The sequence below is a fragment of the Danaus plexippus genome, chromosome 2, assembly GCF_018135715.1.
Source record: "Danaus plexippus chromosome 2, MEX_DaPlex, whole genome shotgun sequence".
Taxonomy (NCBI): Eukaryota; Metazoa; Arthropoda; class Insecta; order Lepidoptera; family Nymphalidae; genus Danaus; species Danaus plexippus.
Genome location: NC_083537.1, coordinates 8976543 through 8998846, shown reverse-complemented (window position 1 = coordinate 8998846; position 22304 = coordinate 8976543). Strand labels below are relative to the sequence as shown.

General features: G+C 35.9%; 3 protein-coding genes across 3 annotated transcripts; 1 reads left to right on the top strand and 2 right to left on the bottom strand.

Moving 5' to 3' along the window:
- Nucleotides 1–17: 17 nt before the first annotated feature.
- On the bottom strand, nt 18–3877 carry LOC116779537 (heparin sulfate O-sulfotransferase). Its single transcript, XM_032673885.2, has 5 exons — nt 3447–3877; nt 3073–3376; nt 2399–2537; nt 1881–1978; nt 18–1289 (listed from the first exon to the last, which is right to left on the bottom strand). The coding sequence occupies exons 1-5, from the start codon at nt 3556–3558 to the stop codon at nt 923–925; spliced, it is 1020 nt and encodes a 339-aa protein (XP_032529776.2). The 5' UTR covers nt 3559–3877; the 3' UTR covers nt 18–922.
- A 2151-nt stretch (nt 3878–6028) lies between these two features.
- On the top strand, nt 6029–14973 carry LOC133318706 (E3 ubiquitin-protein ligase TRIM45-like). Its single transcript, XM_061521158.1, has 11 exons — nt 6029–6637; nt 9732–9865; nt 10415–10585; nt 11390–11563; nt 12053–12229; nt 12670–12867; nt 13088–13301; nt 13408–13499; nt 13713–13865; nt 14138–14273; nt 14474–14973. The coding sequence occupies exons 1-11, from the start codon at nt 6298–6300 to the stop codon at nt 14602–14604; spliced, it is 1920 nt and encodes a 639-aa protein (XP_061377142.1). The 5' UTR covers nt 6029–6297; the 3' UTR covers nt 14605–14973.
- Nucleotides 14974–15076: 103 nt separating this feature from the next.
- Nucleotides 15077–22071, bottom strand: LOC116779420 (mediator of RNA polymerase II transcription subunit 15-like). Its single transcript, XM_061521153.1, has 11 exons — nt 21844–22071; nt 21482–21621; nt 20753–21406; nt 20296–20484; nt 19416–19539; nt 18206–18378; nt 17880–18040; nt 17613–17734; nt 17373–17478; nt 16923–17146; nt 15077–16334 (listed from the first exon to the last, which is right to left on the bottom strand). Exons 1-11 carry the CDS (start codon nt 21927–21929, stop codon nt 16220–16222), a joined length of 2094 nt encoding a protein of 697 aa, XP_061377137.1. The 5' UTR covers nt 21930–22071; the 3' UTR covers nt 15077–16219.
- Between the last annotated feature and the right edge of the window lie 233 nt (nt 22072–22304).

The following is a 22304-nucleotide window of genomic DNA, read 5'->3' as shown; positions in this document are numbered from 1 at the left end:
AATACGATTATAATATCTTCGTTCATAAATAAAATGATTTATTTAACAACATTTGCGTTACAACCGGTGCGTACGGAGATTCCCTATATACATACAAGTACAATATCATAAGTACTAGCTTAAGTACGAGAAAACAATCACTAACAAACATCATAAATAAACTTAACCTGCGCCCTTACCACGGATAGCATCAGACTGCGCACGGACAGTTTGCCGTTTTTCATCACTACACGTACAAACTATCAGTATACAGTCCGGCGATGCGGGTTCGTGGTAAGGATGTCTTATAGAAGTATCTTAGATCGCGGCCGGAACGGATGAGGCCGTATTAAAGCTATATAACAACGTGTGAGGAGTCGCAGCTAGCATATATTAATATATTAATGAGCAAACCAATTCGATTCTTTCAGTAACTTAAGTTAAAGGCAACTAACTGTTAAACAATAAAACATAACATAAATATTCTAAGCCTTAAGTTTCTTCGTATGGTCACAAGACAAATTTATTCCAATGTAATAAATTTAACTATTATATTTAACTATCAACAGTCGGTCAGAGGTTAGTTCGATTGTCAAGTTAAATTAACAGCTAACTCTGATATAAATCACTAACTAAATTAGTCCTTGTATATATGATCCTATTGCCTCGGTTAAAAGTTTGACAGACTTCAAAAATGGAAGAACAGTCGATTAGTGCTTGTAAATGCATCTAATAAAAAAAAAACAAATAATTCACTACTTACATCTACATAGAACATAGGTTTTAAGACCGATATTTATTAATTATGAACATATAGGCCGTTCGATGCTGTCCGAGGCTGTCGGCGTCGTTGTGCGTCTTTGTGGTGATGTCTTTATACGTTAATGTCGTGGAATGTTCAGACTTCAGACGAAACTCGTCCTTAACGCGGTGCGACAGAGCGTCATTTCGGTCGTATCTTCTCGTAGAAGAACACCTGCGGCGCGCTGTTGGCCTCCTTCAATACTTTCTTCTTGACGAACTTGAAGTGCTCGGACGCGAATTCGTACAGCTCGTTCTCCATCTTCCATATGACCGACTGCTGTATCCTGTCGACCGTCCGCTGCGAGGGCTCTATCTTGGCGCTGGTCTGCCGGAGGTGCGACCTGTTGCTGCTGCGGTAGTGGTCGGTGGCGCCGCGGAACAGGCGCGGCAGGGTCGCCTCCAGCACGCTGATGAAGGCCAGCATCTCCTCCGTCACGCCCACCACTAGATAGTGATGCACCAGGTTGTGCTTCGCCTGCTGCAGCGCCCACGGACTACCGGGACGCCTGGAACACGCGACATATTAAGTTACTTGTATCAAGTGGCGCCATCTATGCCGTGCTTATTATATATTATAGGAATATGAGGGCAGGAGAGGGGAGCACCTCATATAATTAGTTGTCAGAGGAGATCAGGACACTCCTTATGGTCCGTAACGCGTATTGGTGTGATAAATTAATCGCTCGTAGTTTTAGAATTGTTTTTAGTTAAGTTTTGTGTAAATTTATAAAATTAATAGTGAAATTGTGTGGAATATTATTTTTATAAAAGTCAATTCTGATCTTGTTTCTAAGAATACTGTAATCCTTAGAATTATTTAATACTGAACCATTGTACTTTTGTGATGGCAAATTAAAGTGCCACCATGTATTTGAAAGCTAGAAATACTGGCTTGAGACATTTTGTAGGACATAACTAGAAGTAACGCTGAAAGTTAACTTACAGGGACATAATAATTGTATTTGCCATGTAGATATGAGATTATCTTACATCATTTATGTGTTATTCATCTGGCTTGGAATATTTTATTTATTGAAATAAAATCACACATTTATTTTGTTCTGGATGTAGAGAAAGTTTTCATCTGTAATTCTCACCAGCACTCGGCAGCATGTCCACAGAAGAAGGGCACCTGGAGCCACATGTTGCTGGGGTCACAGTCCGCCTGACCCTTCTCCACACACTCGTCAAATGTCTGTGAAAATAATCACTCAATTTTATATATTAGTACTATTCATAGACATTACGCATGTTTTTATATAAATAATATTGTGTTTAAGAAACATTAGCAGTATATAACAAAACTAACTCTGGTTTCGAACCTTAAACTTGGCATATATTCTAGCATGAGCACTTATATTTGTAGAAGTTTTCTCATTGTTTGAGAGAATTATATGCATATGCTGGTAATTTTGATTGATTAAACTATGACAGAGATTTCAAATCATCTATGATAAAGCCGACGCATTTTAAGACGCAGTATTTAATGGACTTAATTGTAAACCTCCTTAGTTCGGTTTAGTTAAAACCATGATGATATTATCTGTGTAGTTCGAGAGTACATATATATATATAGCATTTGTCTCTAGTAGTAATAGAAATACATTGTTATCACCATTTTATTGCCATGTTTCTTCCTCACTAGATGAGGCCTGAAGTTATCGCCGTGTCGCAGAAAATAATAATACGACACGAGCCTGTCTAGAGGCTTCCTGATTAAATTGATGAAGAGAGGCCTCGTGTTTGTTCCCAACCTGAATGACATTGAACAACATAGTTATTATAACAATATTCATATCAAGTATTGAATTTTTATGAAATAATTAATGAAGAATAGAATTTTCTATTCCTCTTATGCATTATTTTTATATTTTCTATTATATGGACAAATATCAAATGTTTATTTTACTCTTCCTCATTGGTTATCTGGAAGAGATCTCTCATTACTAATAAGACTACCAAGTCCACCACTTCTATATACTATTATTATTCTAATAGTAGTGAATCTAAGAACTGTACTCATGCGGCATACTAATATTATTAAAGTTATTTACATATAAGTTCCTCATGAATTTATTCATATTGTTAATTACAAATTATTGCGTGTTATAAAGTGTATATAAGCATTTAAATTATTGTATAAAGACGTTGACATATTATAAAACAAACAGTTACAGTTATGTTACAGTAATGCTCTGATTGATTATAGGAGTAATCACTATTTATATCAAGCACAATAAATTCTTTTATCAAACTATCCCATCAATCTATTTATAAAGTACAACCAACCTTTCAAAGTTAAGGAATGCCATATGACCATGGTAGAGAGCGGGCTTCACTTCCTGCCACTTGGTAACATTCTGAGCAAATCTGTACTGATTACTGAGCGACATGACGTGCATGTTGGCCGTTATATTGATGTGTAGCACTTTGAAATGATTTTTCTTACATAAATCATAAGCTACGCCAACGAAACTCGTGGAGCCAGTCTTAGGAACTCTATTATAAATAACTACTAGATTGTCGTCATCTCTCGGCGGGTCTCTCGTCGTGTATTGACGAGCCTCGGAATGCGACTGCAACACTCTGAACTCTGGAAAAAACGTTAACGTAACGCGACGATTTCTAGATATTTATAATAGAAACGGTATTTCCGTACTAACCCAGTTTGCGATACACGTCCTCCAGTCGCGTTATTTCCGACTGGAAATATAGAATGACAACAACAACAACACACATACTGGTAAATAGCCATAATTTGTGCACGTTCAACATATCGTTACATAAACAAACAGCACTACTCCACACTCATATGAACACTGACATTCATTAAATATGAGCACATTATAAATATAAACATTCCCACTACAACAACACACACACTAAAATTATTGTAGTTACTGTATGTGAAATTAGCTAGTTGGTCGCCATGATCGATGTCAGTAATGACAAATGACAATGACAAGTAAATGTCAATCGGAATCTTGTTTAGAAATTAAAAGAGCAAATATAACATAACATTACGTGTTTGGAAATTTAATAAAAAAATATATAAAAAAACATTATATAGTAAAACGACAAAAACTTAATAGAACAAAACACAAGTTAGGTCATATTACAAGAATTTTATAGCAGATCACCAAGAACAGAGGTTCATTTCAAGATGGCGTAACATTTTCGATTTTTCTTTTTTTAACAATAACTGATTTCTTTGTTGGGTAGTCCTTATAAATTATGTAGCTTTTTCTTTTTGAAAAAAACGTTTGGATCAAACAAAGTATCTTAAGAGGTTGCATACAAAAAATTAATTATCAAAAGATTATGAAATAAATGCAATAAAAACGATTACAGTTTTTCGAAATAAAAAATTTATCATATTACTCATTGTAAAAAAACTATAAACAGACATACAAATAATATCCCTCATACGACTTCATGTTTGATAAGCAGAGGGATTCTGTTAGTGCGTTGGAAAGATAATAATTATTATACAATGGCGACAAATTATATCACAATCGTAATCTTAAGAGTCAAATTTTGATATATAGTCATGAACTACTTACTGTAGCAGTAATTAACGTTTTTTTTTTTATTAACACTCTATTGCAAGGAATTATTTGTACAAAAAATTCAACCTGAACCTAATAGTTAACTTGACTTGACCTACTTTTAAAATCATAACGATTTGTTGTGAGTAATTCAAGAGTACATTACACGAATAGGATTTGTCTGTTTTGGCTGAATAGAAATACGATATTATAAACCATAAAGAAAACTAGAAAACACATATTTTTCACTATTACCCGAATCTAAGGGAGACTATCGCTGGCGATTACCTGAAAGTTCTTAAAAGAAAATTTTTACTTGTAGCCCACACAGACGAATACACTTTTATTTAGGTAAATACACACTATCAAGAAAACTGTAAATAAAAATTAAAACATAATTAGATAATTTAATTATATCTTAGATTTCCGGAAGATCACGAGCACAGATGAAAGTCTTACACGGCTGCTGAAAGTAACCGAATCTTTAGATAAAATGTAAAATAATATGTTATCTAAATTCTCTTAGCAGGTATATCTAAAAATAATAGTTTCATTAAGTATTATAGGAACTAATTATGTATAAAACATATTCGACTGCGATACATAGTATAGAGCACAATTGTTTAACATTTTAGAATTAGTTTACATTCCAGAATAAAAGATCGTAAAGCAGAGTTCCGCATAAATAATAGCACTCCGTGGAACGGTATAATCGATACTTGTCGGTGTAGCATAATTAGATTTCAGTGACTATTGCGAGAATTGGATTTTTTATTGTTAATTTCAAGTGCTTTAAATTTAAAATGGCTCCTTTATTATAAAAATCATCTACATCATAAGTGAATTAAGAAGCTTCCTTACGAATAACAAATATGTTAATTGTCCCCGTTTTCAAATTCTGATAATTTTTGATTATATCCTCTGTTTAATGTTTTTAATCAAATAATTTTGTAATCAAAATATTTTGTAGCGTATATGTTTTTAATAATGTGTGTTATTAATAATTATTACAGCTATTAATGTACTTACGTGAACGTAATTCGCTCGTTGAATGAAACATTTTCAAGGTGATAGTTCATTGCGAGCTCTAATAACTTTAGTACTAGTCGTGTTTTCAAGCCGTTTGGACGCGAAAACCGCTAATAGAAAATGTTATTGCAACTGCAGTGACATAATATTTCGCGCCAAAACATGCGTCAAAGCTTTGTGTAACCGTTGAAAACTTTATTGAATTCTACTTTTATTAGGATGTCTTTTCTTTGGTAAATGCAAAATAATTTTATAGATTTATTTTCTATTTTTATTTTAGTGTATTTTTTATTTAATATAAGTTCTTTACATCATTATTAATTATAAGTACCTATGTTATATCCACTTTTTTGCACAACGTAATTCAGTTATTTGTTTTTTTTATACATATATTTTTGTTTAAAAATAAAAAATATTTTTTGTGAGAGGTTTTCTAATATTATATATTCTATGAAATAATATGAGTGTAATCATTATTCTTTTCTAGGATAAAATAAAGTATTATTATAGTTAAGAAAAATTTAGGGGTGACACCGGAAACAAATCTAAGTAGCGTCACCCCACGTTACCTAAACTAGTTTGAGAGATACAAATAGAACTCATAATAATTTAAACAAAGTTCAATAATTGATCACATCGTCTATGAGGTGTCATGTTTATTATACTTTCAACTTAAAACATGCCGTTATTTTTATAATGACAGTCTAAAATTGTATGTTTTAATATTAATAGATAAATCTCTGAAAACAATTAAACACGTAACAGTGATCTGTTGTGAGTCAGTCGACCTTACGCATCCGTTACGACAGCACGTTTATTTTTAAAAACTCGCGCGCGTTCTCTCGTTGATAATCATAAATTGCCAGTTCATATTTGATTGCCATATTGCACAAAAATAACTAGTATGCATGATATAGAAAGTAGAATCAGAAAATAGATGATGGAAGTAGACCGTATTTTATATATTTTCGGAAGCTTCTCCAGGAAGAAGAGGGAGAGAAGGAAATCCCTGGAGCCATCGTCGATCAGCGCTGGGAATAGTCCTTTGAAAAGTAACTCCAAGTCCAAACTGTCTCGGCCATCTAGTCAGAATGCTATCGCGCCAAGAACTTCTGCGTACGAGGAGAAGAGGAAGGCAAAACTGAAGGAATGGGAGTGTGGTATATGCAAGAGCGAGCTGGTGGAACCCAGACTACTCGCGTGTCTTCATAGTTTCTGTACCGACTGTCTCTTGGGGCTACACTGTGAGGGGGATGATGTATGGGAGGATAACGAAGGTAAGATTTTATGGTTACGGACTACAGCCACTTAAATAAAGTAACTACTTATATTTCAACGACGAAACTTCAGGACACAATATTTTATAACTTTAAAATAACAAACATGTCTGACAAAACATTAGCACTTTTAATTTATTGAAGAATAACGAAAGTTTGAAATATTACTTTGAAACATTCTGTAGCGTTTCTTAAAATTTTAATTAAAAAAAAAAGAATTTAAATGTTTATGTTATATTAAATCTAGATTTTGAATAAGGACATCATGACTTAATTGGGAAAAAGGTGGTTTTCCGCGAAACGCAAAAATAAGTTGTAATCCAGTCTTTACTCATAGTCATTAAATTCTATTAGAAAATATATTATCAAAGGTTTTAATAACAAAAATCGTTGTTAATCTATATATTCTCCAGGAACGTGTACCAAAATTCTTTAAATTGTTGCCTTTTTATGTCACGAATTAATTTAAATATCTACCAAGGACCCAATATGAGTACGTATTACAAAGAGATGAAAGACAAATTAACTTTTAAAAATATATTGTAGAGTATAAAATAATAGTTCTGGTCTGATGTCGGGCGTCCTTCCGTCTAGTGGCTTGTTAAACATAGCCCTGGCAAAGCTCATTACAGAGGCATCGTTGACCTTGTAGAAAAGGTTTAAAAAGTCAAAATTCAGGACAAGAAAGTTGAATGTTAATAAAGACGTATTTTATAGAATTTCCATATATATATAAAACTGTAATTTCGAAACAATATTACGCTATAAAAAATCAGGTAAAGTAATTAGAAAATAAATCCAAGCAACCCATCCAGTCATCTAAGTTCACATAAAAGGCAAGCCATTCGTTATCGAGCTATTAACAGCCACTTAACGATATTTTTCATACCGCGGGCCGCCAGTCGCCAGATGCTATAGTTTCATGGATGTTTTATTACTATAAACCTTTTTTTATAGTCATCACTTATAGACGAGATCTTTGTTTTCATAAACTCTAACATGTCGCCCCAATTTTGAATTAAATAAATTGAAATAACTCCTGAAATTAATAAATCTGGAAGCGTACATTTCATATATAGGTTAAAAAGTCACCGGAAAATAGGAAATAAATATATTGTTAATAATACTATTTAATGTCCGAAGAAGTACTCAATTTGTATAATCTGTGTCAAAGTGTCAAAATTCATAAAAAAATAATACTAGATTAATTTACTTTTATCTATAGTCGTTTTGAAAAATATATGCATTTATATGGAAATTTTTTTTTTTTTTTAGTGTTTAAGATTTAAGTTTTTTGTTAATCGTTGACCCACATTAGTAGATACATAAAAATAGGCATTAACTACGCTTTTCTGTTACTTTTTTAAGTTCTTAAATTCTAGGGCACATTATTTTTAAGTATACTTTAGAGTTGTACAAGAACTCTCAAACTATAAAACGTTCAGAAACTAGGACTTACACGAATAAAAAAACAAAATTTTAAGGTTATTAAACTTGTATGATAAAAATAAGTTTTGAGAATAAAAAAAAGTAGAATAGCAAAAACATTGATATTATCCATAATGTTGAGTAGAGTAATAGTGATGATTCATAATCAGAAATAAAAGGATTTTTTTGACACATTCGACACACTGGCTGCTTAAAAATAAAAACGTCACTAAAGTAAGTAGGTACCTCCTTGTACCCCAGCATAAATAGATCATTCTTGTAGAACTAATGACAATCAACCGTTATTGGCCGTGTGCTTTAGCTAATATCAATTATAGAAAATCAAGCAGAAGGAATAAAGAAACCTCACATCACCAAGGCTGCGGCCCGCTTCTCTAAACGGATTATTTAATTTGTAACCCTCGTTTCACTTCACATACAACGGATTTCCGATGCTTTATTTAAAGAAGCCTAAATATTTCATTATATATAATTAAAAATAAATTCAATTAAAATATTTAAATTGTCACTTTAGCTAAGCCCGCCATTTTTCGTTCATGTTTTTATTTTTTCTGTTGTATAAAATAAATAAGATTTTGTTTGGTGACGTAATTAGTTAAACAAAAAATAATAAGTTATCATTAGTAAATAGTACAGGTCAGTTAAAAATATAAAAAAAAAACAATGTAGGTAAACAGAACGACTGACAGTTTGTTTGAATCGCGGCGCGCCGGGTGGCGGTTTTATTATTAGAACACATTAGAACATCGACACATCAATGGCGTATGAAAACATGATTAACAAACATAAGAAAATCAAACGAAATTATCGATTACAAAGCAAATTACACTTTTTTTTCTTCTCTGACTTAAATATTAAAATTTTATGAATGACAACTAGAAAATTAACATTTCTAAAATTACATTATACAGCCAATGTGCATTAGTTTTTACAGACTAAATACGAATCATTCAATTTCGTTTATGTGATAAACGAAGTTATTCAACTTTGATGAAGCACGAGATGTTAAAATTAATCAACAGATCAAAAGTATAACAATAACAATGTGAGTTAAAGCAGACCATCTTATAATGAAGTTCATGTTTGTTCGTGGAAAGAATATTGTTATTTGTAACACTTCGGGACTAAGATTACTGTTATATTTTACTTTACAACTTTAACTATCGTTTAAGCTAGGTTCAACTAAAACTTAACTATTACTTATAAATATATTACATATATTGTGGATTGATTTACGATTTAAATGTTTCAAAAGTAATATCAATGTGCCATGATTCAGCTAGCCGGAGGTCGACTTATTTAAAGAGTCTCCGTACTCAGTAGCGGATGTAATGAAAGAAACACTTGGTCTTTCCGCTAACGGATATAATATTCAAAGTCGGACTTTATTAGCAAGTTTGCAAAATAAGATTATATTATTTGAATTTGATGGAAATACCATAATTATGATAAAATAATAGTCAAAATTGTTATTCTACATCTGTAATATTGATAATGTCTACAAACACTATTAAAGAAAACAAATGATTATAGAATTAGTAACTGTCGCCTTACTAGGTACAGAATAGAAAATTAGTCACTGGCGTTCAAGATGTCCACTTTCTATATATAAATTTAGAAGTTCCTAAACGTTATTTTGTCCTAGGATGTCCGGAACATGACGTTGGTTTTGGCAGTGCATCAGCTGGAGGCTCTGGCGGCTCAGGCTACGAGACCCTGAGACATTCCGTCTCTGAAAGTAGTCTGGAGAAAATTAAATATGGGATCGTTTCTAGGAAGGTTCATACTTGTTTATATTCATATTCAATGTTTTAGTTTTCAATACAACTAAACCCGCTTCCATATTTTATATCACGTAAATAGCCAAAAAGTTATCTTGAAAGAAATCGCTTTGATGGTTAAGTCCGCCTTTTGTACTTCATTATCTTTTTCTGCGATATTCTCTATTTGTGTGACTTTGGCTTGTGTACAATAAAACATATTATATTGTATCCCATTATATTATTCTACTTACTTTAATCAAGTATCGACTATCGCTATATTAACTTGTGTTTTCGCAGAGTTAAAGCTATATTTCTTTTATAATATCTTTGCAAAGTTATACGAGTATATTTCCTTTCAGTAATTTTTATTTACAATCGTTTATTATTAATTTATTAATTTCCGACTTGTCTGATATTCACGGTCTAAGTACCGGAAGAGGTAATTAAAAAACATTTATTAAATTAATGAAGAAATCTGCAAGAAATAAATTTCTCGAAATTTAAAAAAAATTATGTAACAACATCAATATTTATGAATCGACTTATTTTACCAAAACATCTTTAGGTATCCGGCAAGAGCTATCATTTCGTGGTGTGTCCACTATGCGGTTCAGAAACTCAACTGCCTCTCGGTGGAGTGTCAGCACTGCCGCTGAACTACGTGCTGCTGCGGAGGATGACGAGCAGAGATGGCGACAGCGCTGTCCTCTGTGACCTCTGCTGTGCTGATAATAAGGTATAACATTCTCTAGCTGACAAGACGTTATTTGTGGTCACAACAAATTACAGGTTTAAAGATTCCTTACACGAACATACACTCTTCATCATTTATATACGTATATATATATATACATACACGTATTTTTTATTACTTTGTATAGCTATCAGCTGTTGTTTTGGCTTATTTTATAATGTTCTCAATTAAATTATATTGGGGAGCATCGGAAACTTCACCATAATTAAATTTAAGTTTCGGAAACCCAGGGACATATTGTTCCCAAGGTTACGTCCCTCAGCTTAAAACGTAATTGAGCTGGGTGATCACGTACCTACCTCAACGTATTTTAAAAAGATTATTTGAAAGAACAAACAAAACACTATCATAACGTTTTGACATTACGGAAAAAATAGTCTGTAAAGGGAATAATCGATATAAAATATAAATAGCTAACCGAGATGAAAATAAAGTTCCACACGTGTTCGCGACTCGCGCGCATCGCGTCGGCCGCCGAAACAAATGATTTAAGAAAAACCTCATTTACAACGTAACGCTACATCTATATAAACATTTCTACCCTTCAGAGAATCTGACAGGTACATTTTCACTGGAATTTACGCTGTCTATTACCAAAGTAATCTGAATAATAGCCGCGCAGATGTTCTCATTAAAAATACAATAATTATAACTTACCAGCTTGCTATATATGTATTATGTGTATTGTAGGTTCCATAAAATATGATTCCAGCACGAAGTCCGAAATTCAAATATGGTATAAAAATATATTCTGATACATTAACTCATGTTAAAATGGATCGTCAGGCAGAGAGTCGCTGCAGCCAATGTCTTGTAAGCGTGTGTACATCGTGCGGGGATTCCCACACCCTGAAAAAGGGAAACGCGACACATCTTCTGGAACCCCTGGCACCATTCCTAAGGTTCTGCGGACAACATCCGAAAGTCGAGCTGACCGTTTACTGCGCTACTTGCCAGCAGGTAAAGTAGTTGGGTAATTTTGTATATATACTTTGTTTGGCAATTTTTTTTTTTTAATAACAGAATCCATTACGGTTTTTCGATGAATAAAAGTATCCAGTGATTTAACACCTAAATATGAGTTTGGCGGCAGTGAAAGAATTGTTTAGTAGAACTTTTATTTCTTTATGAAAGGAATTTATTAAGGAAGTCCCAGAGGATATTTGCGAATAGTGTAAAAGACTTGGACATGTCCAGAACTAATACCAGTCCATTCTTGGTACGTGCGTCAAAGGCATCCCTAGTAGGTTCGTTTCAAATTTGGTTAGGTAGACAGAGGAGCTCGGACGGTGGAGGTGAGCATTTAAAGCGCGTTAGATAGGGGCCTCTTAAACATACACCTGGGTTGCAAGTCCCAGGCACTGTTGAAGCTCCTCTCCTTGCAACACGATAAACCCGGCGGCCTCACGATGAATCCATGTAATGCTGAGAGGTTTCGTCTCTTCCTAGGTGATTTGTCGCGATTGCAGTCTGATCTCCCACGGGGGACACGCTCTGGAGGGCGCCGGCAGGGCTGCGGCAGGGAAGGTGGCTGCCCTCAGGGACGCCATGCAGAGGGCTGGACTTGTACCAGACCACGTACAACGAGCTAACAGAATACTGGACGTACACGCCAGGGATATTGATGTGAGTGATAAGTGTGGATGAAACTCACCTCTCGTTACATATCTGTGGGTGATGGTTATATATATTGTGGTGTCTCAATTAACAATGCTTGAGTGATAGCAGTAATTAACTACGGAATTATATATAGTAGAGCTCAGTCATAATTTATACTATAGTCAACCTTATTCACGAAACATAATCTTCATGTAGACAGGACTCAGAAAATGCCATCACCAACGAAATTGTTACTCGACTTCAAAACCAAAATAATGTTCTTTATTCCTCATCATTCACCTTAATGCAGACGAGATATTCGAGGATATGTAGGTATATATTGTAGGTCACGACCAATCTGGCCCAAAAATTAATCACACCACATTGACGACAACTGTATTGACCGGTGTTTACACAAGCAGGTCACTAGTATCAGTACGAATATTATAAATTATTTTTATGTGTAGGAGCAAGCTTCCCGCGTGGAGTCCGAGATCCGCTTGTGGTCGGAGGAGTATCGCAGATCGTTAGAGACACACGCGAGGGCGCTGTGTGCGGGGGCGGTGAGGGCGCGCGCTCGGTACAGAGCCAGAGCCACGAGACAGCTGCTACAGTTGGAGCAGAGAGCTGAACATGCCAGGGAGGCTGTCAAGTTCGCAGAGGAGGTAAGAGAAAGAACGAAGAGGAAGTCTAATAACAGTATATTGTTATAGTTGATATTATCAATTAAATTATAATTGATGTTCCTATAAACTATTATCACTGAAGATGAATGAAGGTGTATGGATTCATGATTAAAACCCTCACTGGATTTCCGTATTTTATACAAGTGTTTGGTGAACTTTGTTGGATGGAAATTGACGACTTATAATATTGCATGGCCAGCTATTAAGTGAGGGTAAGGAAGACGAGATCCTGTCCCTCAGCGGGCCGGTGCTGAAACGTCTCCAGAACCTCACGGAGCTGCAGCCTCTGTGCGAGGCGGCGCGGTGCGAGCTCCGGTTCGCCCCCAACGCGCCGGCTGCTCACAACCCCTCACTCGTCGGCAAGTTGTACACCATGGGACCAGACCCACAGCAATGTGTGCTTGATACTGACGGTGAGCTTTGTTAAGCACTTCACTATGAATAATCAGATCCTTGAATCGCATTATCGCTGTTGCTATTACATACCACCTCACCTACTATGGATTGTCATCCGGTCAGGTCTACAAGATCTCCGAGTGGACTGCCAGCACACAGCTATATTAGAGTTACGTGACAGCAACGGAGATCGTATCTGGTGCGGTGGCGAGACGGTCAGTGCGGGACATGAAATATGCTTTCCATACCAACGACCCCAATTACACCAGGAAAAAATTACTTAAGTTATCTCGCCTCGGCAGGAATCAATATTTTTGATGATTCAATAGAAAACTCAATGCATCTTTGGGCAAGATGTCTCTATATATAATGAAGCTAAATCATATAGTATAGAATTCCGTATGTGTCTAATCTAAGTTGATCTCCAGGTTTGTGGATATTTCCGTCGTCGGGACAGTTCGTCTCGGCCCGCCGCGGCTCGCGTGAGGCCGCGTGTCGATGGTTCATACGCCCTGCATGTAGCACCTCGAACACCTGGACACTACCTGCTGGCTGTCACAGTCGACAACCAGCCCATAAAGGTCATTAAGTTTGAACGTCCCATGTCAATACTGCCAGTAGTGGCCAATCGATATAATCGATATATCGAATACCATCCGTTAAAATTATCGATCACCATCCAAAAATAATGTACCCAACAAAGAACTAGGCATAAGACCTATCAGTGTTGGTACCTACATGGAGCATCCTAACTGACTTATGCGAACAAAACGGTGAATCCATGAAATGCTGAGAGGTTTCGTCTGTCTAAATATAAAACCGATTGATATAGTTCTCCCCCCTCCCTCCCCAGGGTAGTCCGTTCTCGTGTTCAGCTCGCCTGTCCAAGTCCCACTCGGGACAGTTCCATTGCTGTTCGTTCTGTTCGTCGGGAGGTCGCCGGGATGCCACCTGCGGCTGTGGATCCTCTATGGGCGGAGGTTATAAAGGTGAAGCAACTATACTTTACTATCCTTTTGGGACTTCTAAATAATTTATGGAAAAATCCATAGTTTTCTGTCTTTTCTTTGGATGTTGATGGAAAAGTAACGAAGTCTTATATTCTTAACAACTGAACCACTGTTACCGATATCTGGGCAGGTGGGTCTTATGTCCGAGCTGTGAAGTATTTCCTATTCGTATTCCGCAGGCTGCGGTCACGGTCACGCGGGCTGGCCGGGGACGAGACACTGGTCCTGCTGCGGAGGGACGTCCCGCCACGCGCCATGTACCACCCGCACTACCAACGACACACCACACACATACCACGTGTCGCTCTGAACATGTATGAACCAGACTATGAAAACATACGCGTTTATTTACCCCAAAATCGGGGTAAATAGTGTTAAGATAAACTTCAAGGGCTCTATTTATATAAATTCTAACTACACTCATATAAATAAACAGTTTTCCCAAATTGGGTGATTTCATTTCCGGACGCTTCTGTCTTTCCAATATCATTATAATTTCCCGATAAATATTTTCTTCATATAGTCTATGTAACGTTCTACTTACCTTTTTGGTGATGACAACACTGAACTCTATCTTATGTTTATGATCATTTTAAATACGAATTACTATCATATAATGTTACGAGGTTTGTAAATAAAAAAAAATAATTAAATACTATATTTATTAAATATCTGCGGTCATTTTCATATAACAGTATAAGACAGACTGTCGCTTCATGTCAGTACCAAAACATTATTTAACAAAATTTGTTTTCATTATTAAGTGTAAAATGTATTGTATAATAAAATAATTTTATTTCAAACAGCTTACATTATTCGTTCTTATCGTAACAGGTTCCCGGACGTAATGTCAGTTAAATTATATTAGTTCAGCTCTCGATATGTGCACTATTATTCAACATACGTAGCCTCTTAAAACTATCTTATGCATAAATTATTTATTTCACTGCTACGATATAACAAAACTATATTAACTCATTAACCACTTTGTCTGTTAAATTAAACCGTTGATGTACAAACCGACTTAGTTGTAAGGAATTAAACTTAAAACTAAATATCCTAATAGGTTACCTGTCAAGTAATAATTAGGTATATATTAAAAATTTTATTCTCTATTCTCTGATATATCTAAAACAATATATATGTAAAAAAATTAAATCGAACTATATTTTAGTAGCGTCTTCGTAAACAAATTATTCATGATTATATTCTCTGTTCAAGATTCATAACGCATGTAAGGGTCACTTCACATGTACATTCAACCGGATGTGAAGTCGCCCTAACACTATCCCTATTCCTAGCTCGATGGAGCCAATGTTGTTGTCTCTCATAAACTTATCACAGATAAATATCACAATCTGCAAAACAATTTTCTTATAATTTTGATGCTTGAAATTGTTTGCTGTCGCTCAATGTGCACCTCAATTTGGGGTTCACATACACAAGTACACATTGCGCTTCATGTATAATGTTATACAGATATTATTATTGAATTAACTATTGAATTAACATTTGGTTAATTTAAAAATCTATACAACCTATATCGTTCATTGGGATTGGACTGTAAATCACACAGCAATGGGAACTGAGAAATTAATGATTAACTTAGAACAGAAGGCAATTAAATATTGAAACAATAAAAAACGGGCTCACAGAGAAATAACGCATTCAACAGATCTGCACTAAACAACTGAGTATTTCATGTCCCATGTGCCTAAGATGAGTATAGCCAATAGCTGATTGGCTCGCCCTGTTAGCGGGCAATATTGGTTCCATGCATAATCATGTGGGTGTGTGTTAATACAGTCCACTTAACTTGTAAATTATTAAATTTTTGTAACAAATAAAACCATCACCGCTCACTCGTCTCTTCTAACTGGAGATTTATGGCTTCGAACACCGTGAGCATTTCTTGAACAAACATCTTACAGTCCTAGGGCTGGTACAGCGTTGTAAGCCTGGGGGTTCGGAGCACAGGCTTGTCTCACACTCATCTCCCACGCGTCCAGTAACTGGCCCACCGAACAACTTTTCGGTAATCTGGAAGATTGATACATATTAGTTGTGTTTTAAACAGAAATGTATACAGAACATAGAATTGATTTATAAAAACAGTCACTTTTCTAACTTTGACATTCCAGCTCACAGGTGTATATAAATTTGAATGAGATGATTTATGAATAAGAAATGTGCTGTTATTAATCATAGTGTTTAAATAGAATTATTTCTATTGAATTTACTTTCTATATTTTAGTGTTACATATTTTACCTGACGTTTGGAGTTAAGGTACAGGTTAAGGTTTAAGGTTTAATAAAGGTAAAGGTTTCAGACTTGATTTTCGATGTTCAGCGTTACTCCCAGCTACGTCTTACAAAATGTCTGAAGCCAGTGTTTCTAGCTTTCAAATACATGGTGATACTTAAATGTTGCCATTACAAAACTACAATGGTTCAGTATTATTGTTAATTATAATCAGTCATAAAAATAATTCTAAGGATTATAATTAATATGGAAAAGATGGCGCCACTTGTGACGGCATTTATGTAGATTATTGTAATACAGAAAGTAAATGTGAAAAATATGGTTGTAACTGAATGTGTGTGTGCTCGTTTCAGTATAGTGTCAACCTGGCACATCTCGCGTCCATAGCTTTCTCGACCCTGGCCAGGAAGCAGTCCTCGTTGTTCCTCTTGGTGGTCTTCGGTCGGAGGCGGGCTGGCGAGGCGGCCGGATAGTCCCGGGGCACGGTCACGTGGACAGCCGGCACACACGGCAGGCGCACGTCGTCCAACTGAGCGATCAAAGAGATGGCGCCCTCACCACCTGACAGCTGCATCGTCTCCAAGGACACCTGAACACCATGAATAGTTCATGCCTTTTAGGATATCCAACGTTAATTAGTTATATTTGAAGTAACATAGATATATTCCTTATAATTAGATAATTAAACGTATTTTAATTATAGACAGAAAGGAGAGACAACAGTGGCGCCACAGACAAAAAGAGAAACTATTTTAGTTGAGTTCAAAAATACTAACAATGTCAGTAATAAGTCTCCAATACCATAAACGCCTCACCTTAAACCTGGAGTCCAACCTCGCGATCTCTCCTTGCAGGACGTCTGGTATTTCCATGGTGGGTTCCTCCACTTTCGCTATTTTCGGAGGCGGCGGTGGAAGATTCCTTTGACACAGTAAAATATTGATTGCATTGTATCAAACTTATATTAGGAAGAATTTTTCTAACAAATAAAGCCAAACCAACTATAAAGTTCAGGCGGCAAATAAAAATTTTAAAATTAATATAATCAATATTACTTGATCTCCGGTCCATTGAGGGCATCGAGAGTTGAACCGAATGTCCTCTTGAGGGTATGGTTGGCCAGCGGAGACTGGAGACAGTTGTTCACTACCTCCAGTAGGGGGTTGAAGATCTGCTCCTGGGTACCAGGATAAAATTACACAATTAATTGTGATTATTAGATAGCATTTTATACTCAGGTTAATGGAAGGTATAAAGTCAAGGAAACTGTTATTCTGTGTCGGTATTTTTACTTGTTACTACCAAATATATATGTATCTAACCTTTCCGGCAGACGGCAGCCCTAGTCCGACACCCTCACTCCGTTTGAAGTCCAGCTTCTCCAACACCACCTCACACTTGATCAATGTCTCCAACGGCATGCGTTTATTAGGGTTTGATAATATGTCCAATAGATTCTTCATCTTAGTTAGCTTCTCCACATCTGGAAACATGAGATCATTAGTGCTGGGATCATTGTATTACAATTACCTCAGTATTTAGCAATGAAAAGACAGCATTTGGCAAAATAGCTACAGTACAATACTACATGTGTGTCTGTGTGTGTTTGTGTATCTGTATGTAGTATACATAGCCTGGATAGCCTTACTCTCTCCCTCGCTGACCATCCTGAGCACCATCCGTCTAAGCGGCTCTATGTATTTGGACAGTTGGCGAACCTTCTCCCTGTAGGCCGCCTCCTCCCCCCCGGGAGACGCCACCCCACCACCCACCGGCGTGTTCAGAGATGAAGACGGTGAGGCAGCCATGCCCATGTTCACGCTAATACAGACAGTCACACATTATATCAGCTGGTTAATCCACAACGTTTGCGGATAAATATGTATAGTATCTAACTAATTGTGTAAAATTTTAAAATTATTAATGACTAGGAACCAGCCCCGGCTACGCACGGGCTCTTAACAGAAAACATAAAAATAAAATATTTCATTTTGTGAACTTATATTATGATAACTTTCAAACGGTACGCCCGATTTAAATTATTTAAAAAACCGTTTAAAAAGTAATTTACAGATACTGATGTAGGCTTGGAAACGAAGTAATTTATGTTGATAATACTTAAAACCGTATTTATGTAAATAGCTTTCCAATAAACGCTTTAGGAATGTCAATTTTTAAAAGTTGTAATATGGATATAGTATGTTATCCTTAAGGTACAGACATATGCCACCGCGGACTTTTCTGTAGATCTATATAAGATACACAACTCCACTATATATTATTTTGTTATATCTCAAAGACTTAAGGCAGCGTTTTCGTTAAAAGCTCTCAGACGGCTCACGTTTTCCCGACATGTTCAACAAATATCGTTAATGTACACACAAGTAAATACAAAAACTTAACAAATTATATACTAAAACCTTCCTCGAGAATCACGCTATCGGGTGTGATAACTGTTTGATAATCGGTGCAGTAGTTTTTCCGTTTATCGCGAACACACAGACAGACAGATGCGGCGAGAGACTTTGTTTTGTAAAATGTATTGACACCTGCGACTTTCGCGTGTAATCATTTAAATCAAACTAAGTTTTTCGGTTACTACGCTTTTTCATTATTTTATTACATGAGAGTGCGTCTCGTCTCGTCTGTCCGTGATCTCGGTTGCTGTCATGGACCAAGCGTCGGGTTTACGTGGGTATGTTTCGTTCTCAAGGCTAATGTTCTGTGCAGTATTTATTTTTGCCTATATATAAATATAAATATCTTTACAAAAATCAGTAGCAATTAATTTTCAGTACCTAAGTTCTACGGACATACAAACCAAGTGTAAGTCGCGTTTGATAGTTTTATTTCAGTACCGTTGTTGTGGTGGGTGGTGCGTCATGTGGTGGTTGCCGCTGGGGTTGGGCGAGCCGCCCGAGCACGCGCCGAGCCCGCCCAAACCCATGGGAGAAGATAATGCGCCGCTGAGGACTCCCCCGCCTGCCAACATGTTATATACATTAGTTAATTTATTTTTATAAAATATCAAAAATAAAAGCAGCCAGTCACCCTTTATTACATCGAGACTATCTGTCAGGGAAAATCCCTTCAAAATAGCTTTGACCGTTCCTGAGATTATCCTTCACAAACAGACAGATGCAACAAACATGGTAAAAAGTAGCATTATTTCATACTAGTTTTTGCCCGCAACTTCGTCCGCGTAAATTTCAGAATTAGTTATATATAGCTTTTACCCGCGACTTGGTCCGCATTGGATAGTTTTTTTGTATAGCAGTATGAAAAAACCTGAGCTGTACTTTTTTGCACGCATGTTTGAATTGCGATGAGATGGGATGAGGCCGTACTAAGTGTGATTGTCATAGGTTAGGTTAATACATTTTAAGAAGAAGATAGGTTACTGCAATACATTTTTATATACGATGTTTTTTGTTTTTCCTTCCTTGGCCAGAAAAGTAATTTTTCCCATGGGAATGCGTCATTTTTCCGGGCTAAAAAGTAGCCTATGTCCTTTCTCGGGTATCAAAATATCTCCATACCAAATTTCGTGCAAATTGTTTCAGTAGTTTAGGCGTGATTGAGTAACAGACAGACAGTTACTTTCGCATTTATAATATTAGTATGGATGTATTGTGCATCTATTTGTATTTCATATATAAATTTTACAAACAGATAATAGTTTTTTAATATAGACAAATTAAGTAATAATAGTATTGCCATAAAAAATAATTAGTTTACCCATGGACACAGGACTAGGCCCGGGCATGTTCGGAGATGACGCAGATGGCGAAGGGCTCTGTCTTAGGAACTGGTTGTGTGGTGGAGCACGCTGGGTGTATCCAGCTCCCATCACCACCTCCTTACCCTGACTACGATGCATTTGCAGCATATTGATGTTCACCAGTTGATTGTTGCCCATGTTGCCAACTGGGAAAGGTGCAAAATTATTGTACAATGTGTTAAAGCTCAGTCTTTGTAACGACTGGCAGAGACTTTAATACAACACATCTATAATACAGCAATCTCATGCTAACAACATTGAATTAAATTACAGCCTATTCCTTATTCAAATGTCTAAACTTTAGTTTCATCAAAAATCTGAGTAGTTTTCATATAAAAGTGAAACAAACATCCTCAAAAACTTCTGCAATTATAGTATAAATAAAAATTATGTGACAACAAAACTGTGACTCACCCATTTGATTAGGCATCTGTCCCTGCATAGTGTTCTGTGTCATCTGACCACCAATGCCACCCACAACCTGGTTGCATTGCATTTGCCCTACAATGGTGCTCGCTCCCGACATTGGGACCTGCATGGTGTTCGACATGGACATGTTGGGCATCATCTGCCCCTGCATTCCCGGAGCCGCTAAGTGATTTTGCAACTGACTGCCCATATTACCCATCCCCATACCTCCGACCATATTGTTACCCATCTGTCCCTGGTTGGGGGCCATGCCTATTGGCCCACTTAATTTGTTCTGCAGCTGCATATTTAATTGAGGTCTCTGGTTTAATGTTTGGAGCAGATTTGTAGCAGTCTGAGCTTGTGGGCCTTGTGATACAATGGGCCCTTGTTGTCCCATTTGTGTCTGCATCCCTCCCATTCCAGGATTTGGTCCAAGAACTCCTTGTTGCATCTGACCTGGTCCCATGTTCATCATTTGGTTCCTCGAGCCCTGTGAGGTCATATTCTGTAAGGCATTTATAGGGTCAGTGGCCATCCCTGCTTGGTTTGAAGAACCTTGTTGAGGCTGTCCCTGCTGAGTTTGAGCTTGGTTTGCTGGACCTCCTTGATTTTGATTGGGCCCTTGCATGTTTTGACCTTGGTTTTGTTTTGGTTGCGCTTAAATTGAAATGTTCTAAATAAATAAGGATAAAATAAAAAGATTGACACAATTAAATTATTATCAATACTTACACATCTCCCTCACATGTAAAATCAATTTTGCAACCATATTTAAATATTCTTCTCTAGTCTTCGCTTTCATGAAGACGTGATTTTCCATTTCACTGCTATTGCGAGCAACTTGCATACCTGACTTCTGAATAACCTCCTCTCTATAATTAAGGTTTAAATGATATCAATCTTATATCCTTAAAAAGTATGCAATGTCAAAGTTTAAACGGAATAAGTACTTCAGTTAATTCAAAAACGTAAAATTGTAACAAAATATTATGTATTTTTCGTCAAGGAAATAAATTTTTATTTTTTTTATTTTAATGTTACTGCAATGTAATTAAATTTTCATGTAAGATTACAAATAAACTTAAGTCACTTACATCTTGGTCACAACATTCTGTCGAAAATTCTGCGTTCGCCAATTATCATCAGAACCCATTATGGTGAACTGCTTTAAGTTGTCCATTATGATATTTAATTATTTAAGTTTATTTATCTTTATACAAAATTATTGTTATCTATTATGACCCGTGAATAAATAAACCGATAAAGATTTACGATTTGATTTCAATAAACAGTCGCACACACTTGTAATTGTAAGCTATTAAGACTGAAGACGCGCAATTCAGAATTCTAAACGTCAGTACGAACTGGAAAAACGTCAATGTCGTGGTTCTCCTGGTAATATTTCTATTCGCTCATATACGAAAATAATAAACTGTTACCACAAAATAACTCAATTAATAATAGAAATTTTTAAATATTTTTTTATAAAAATTAAGATATTAACAATTATGTTGGAATTGTACACTAAATATTTTTTTTTCTTAAAAAAAAATAT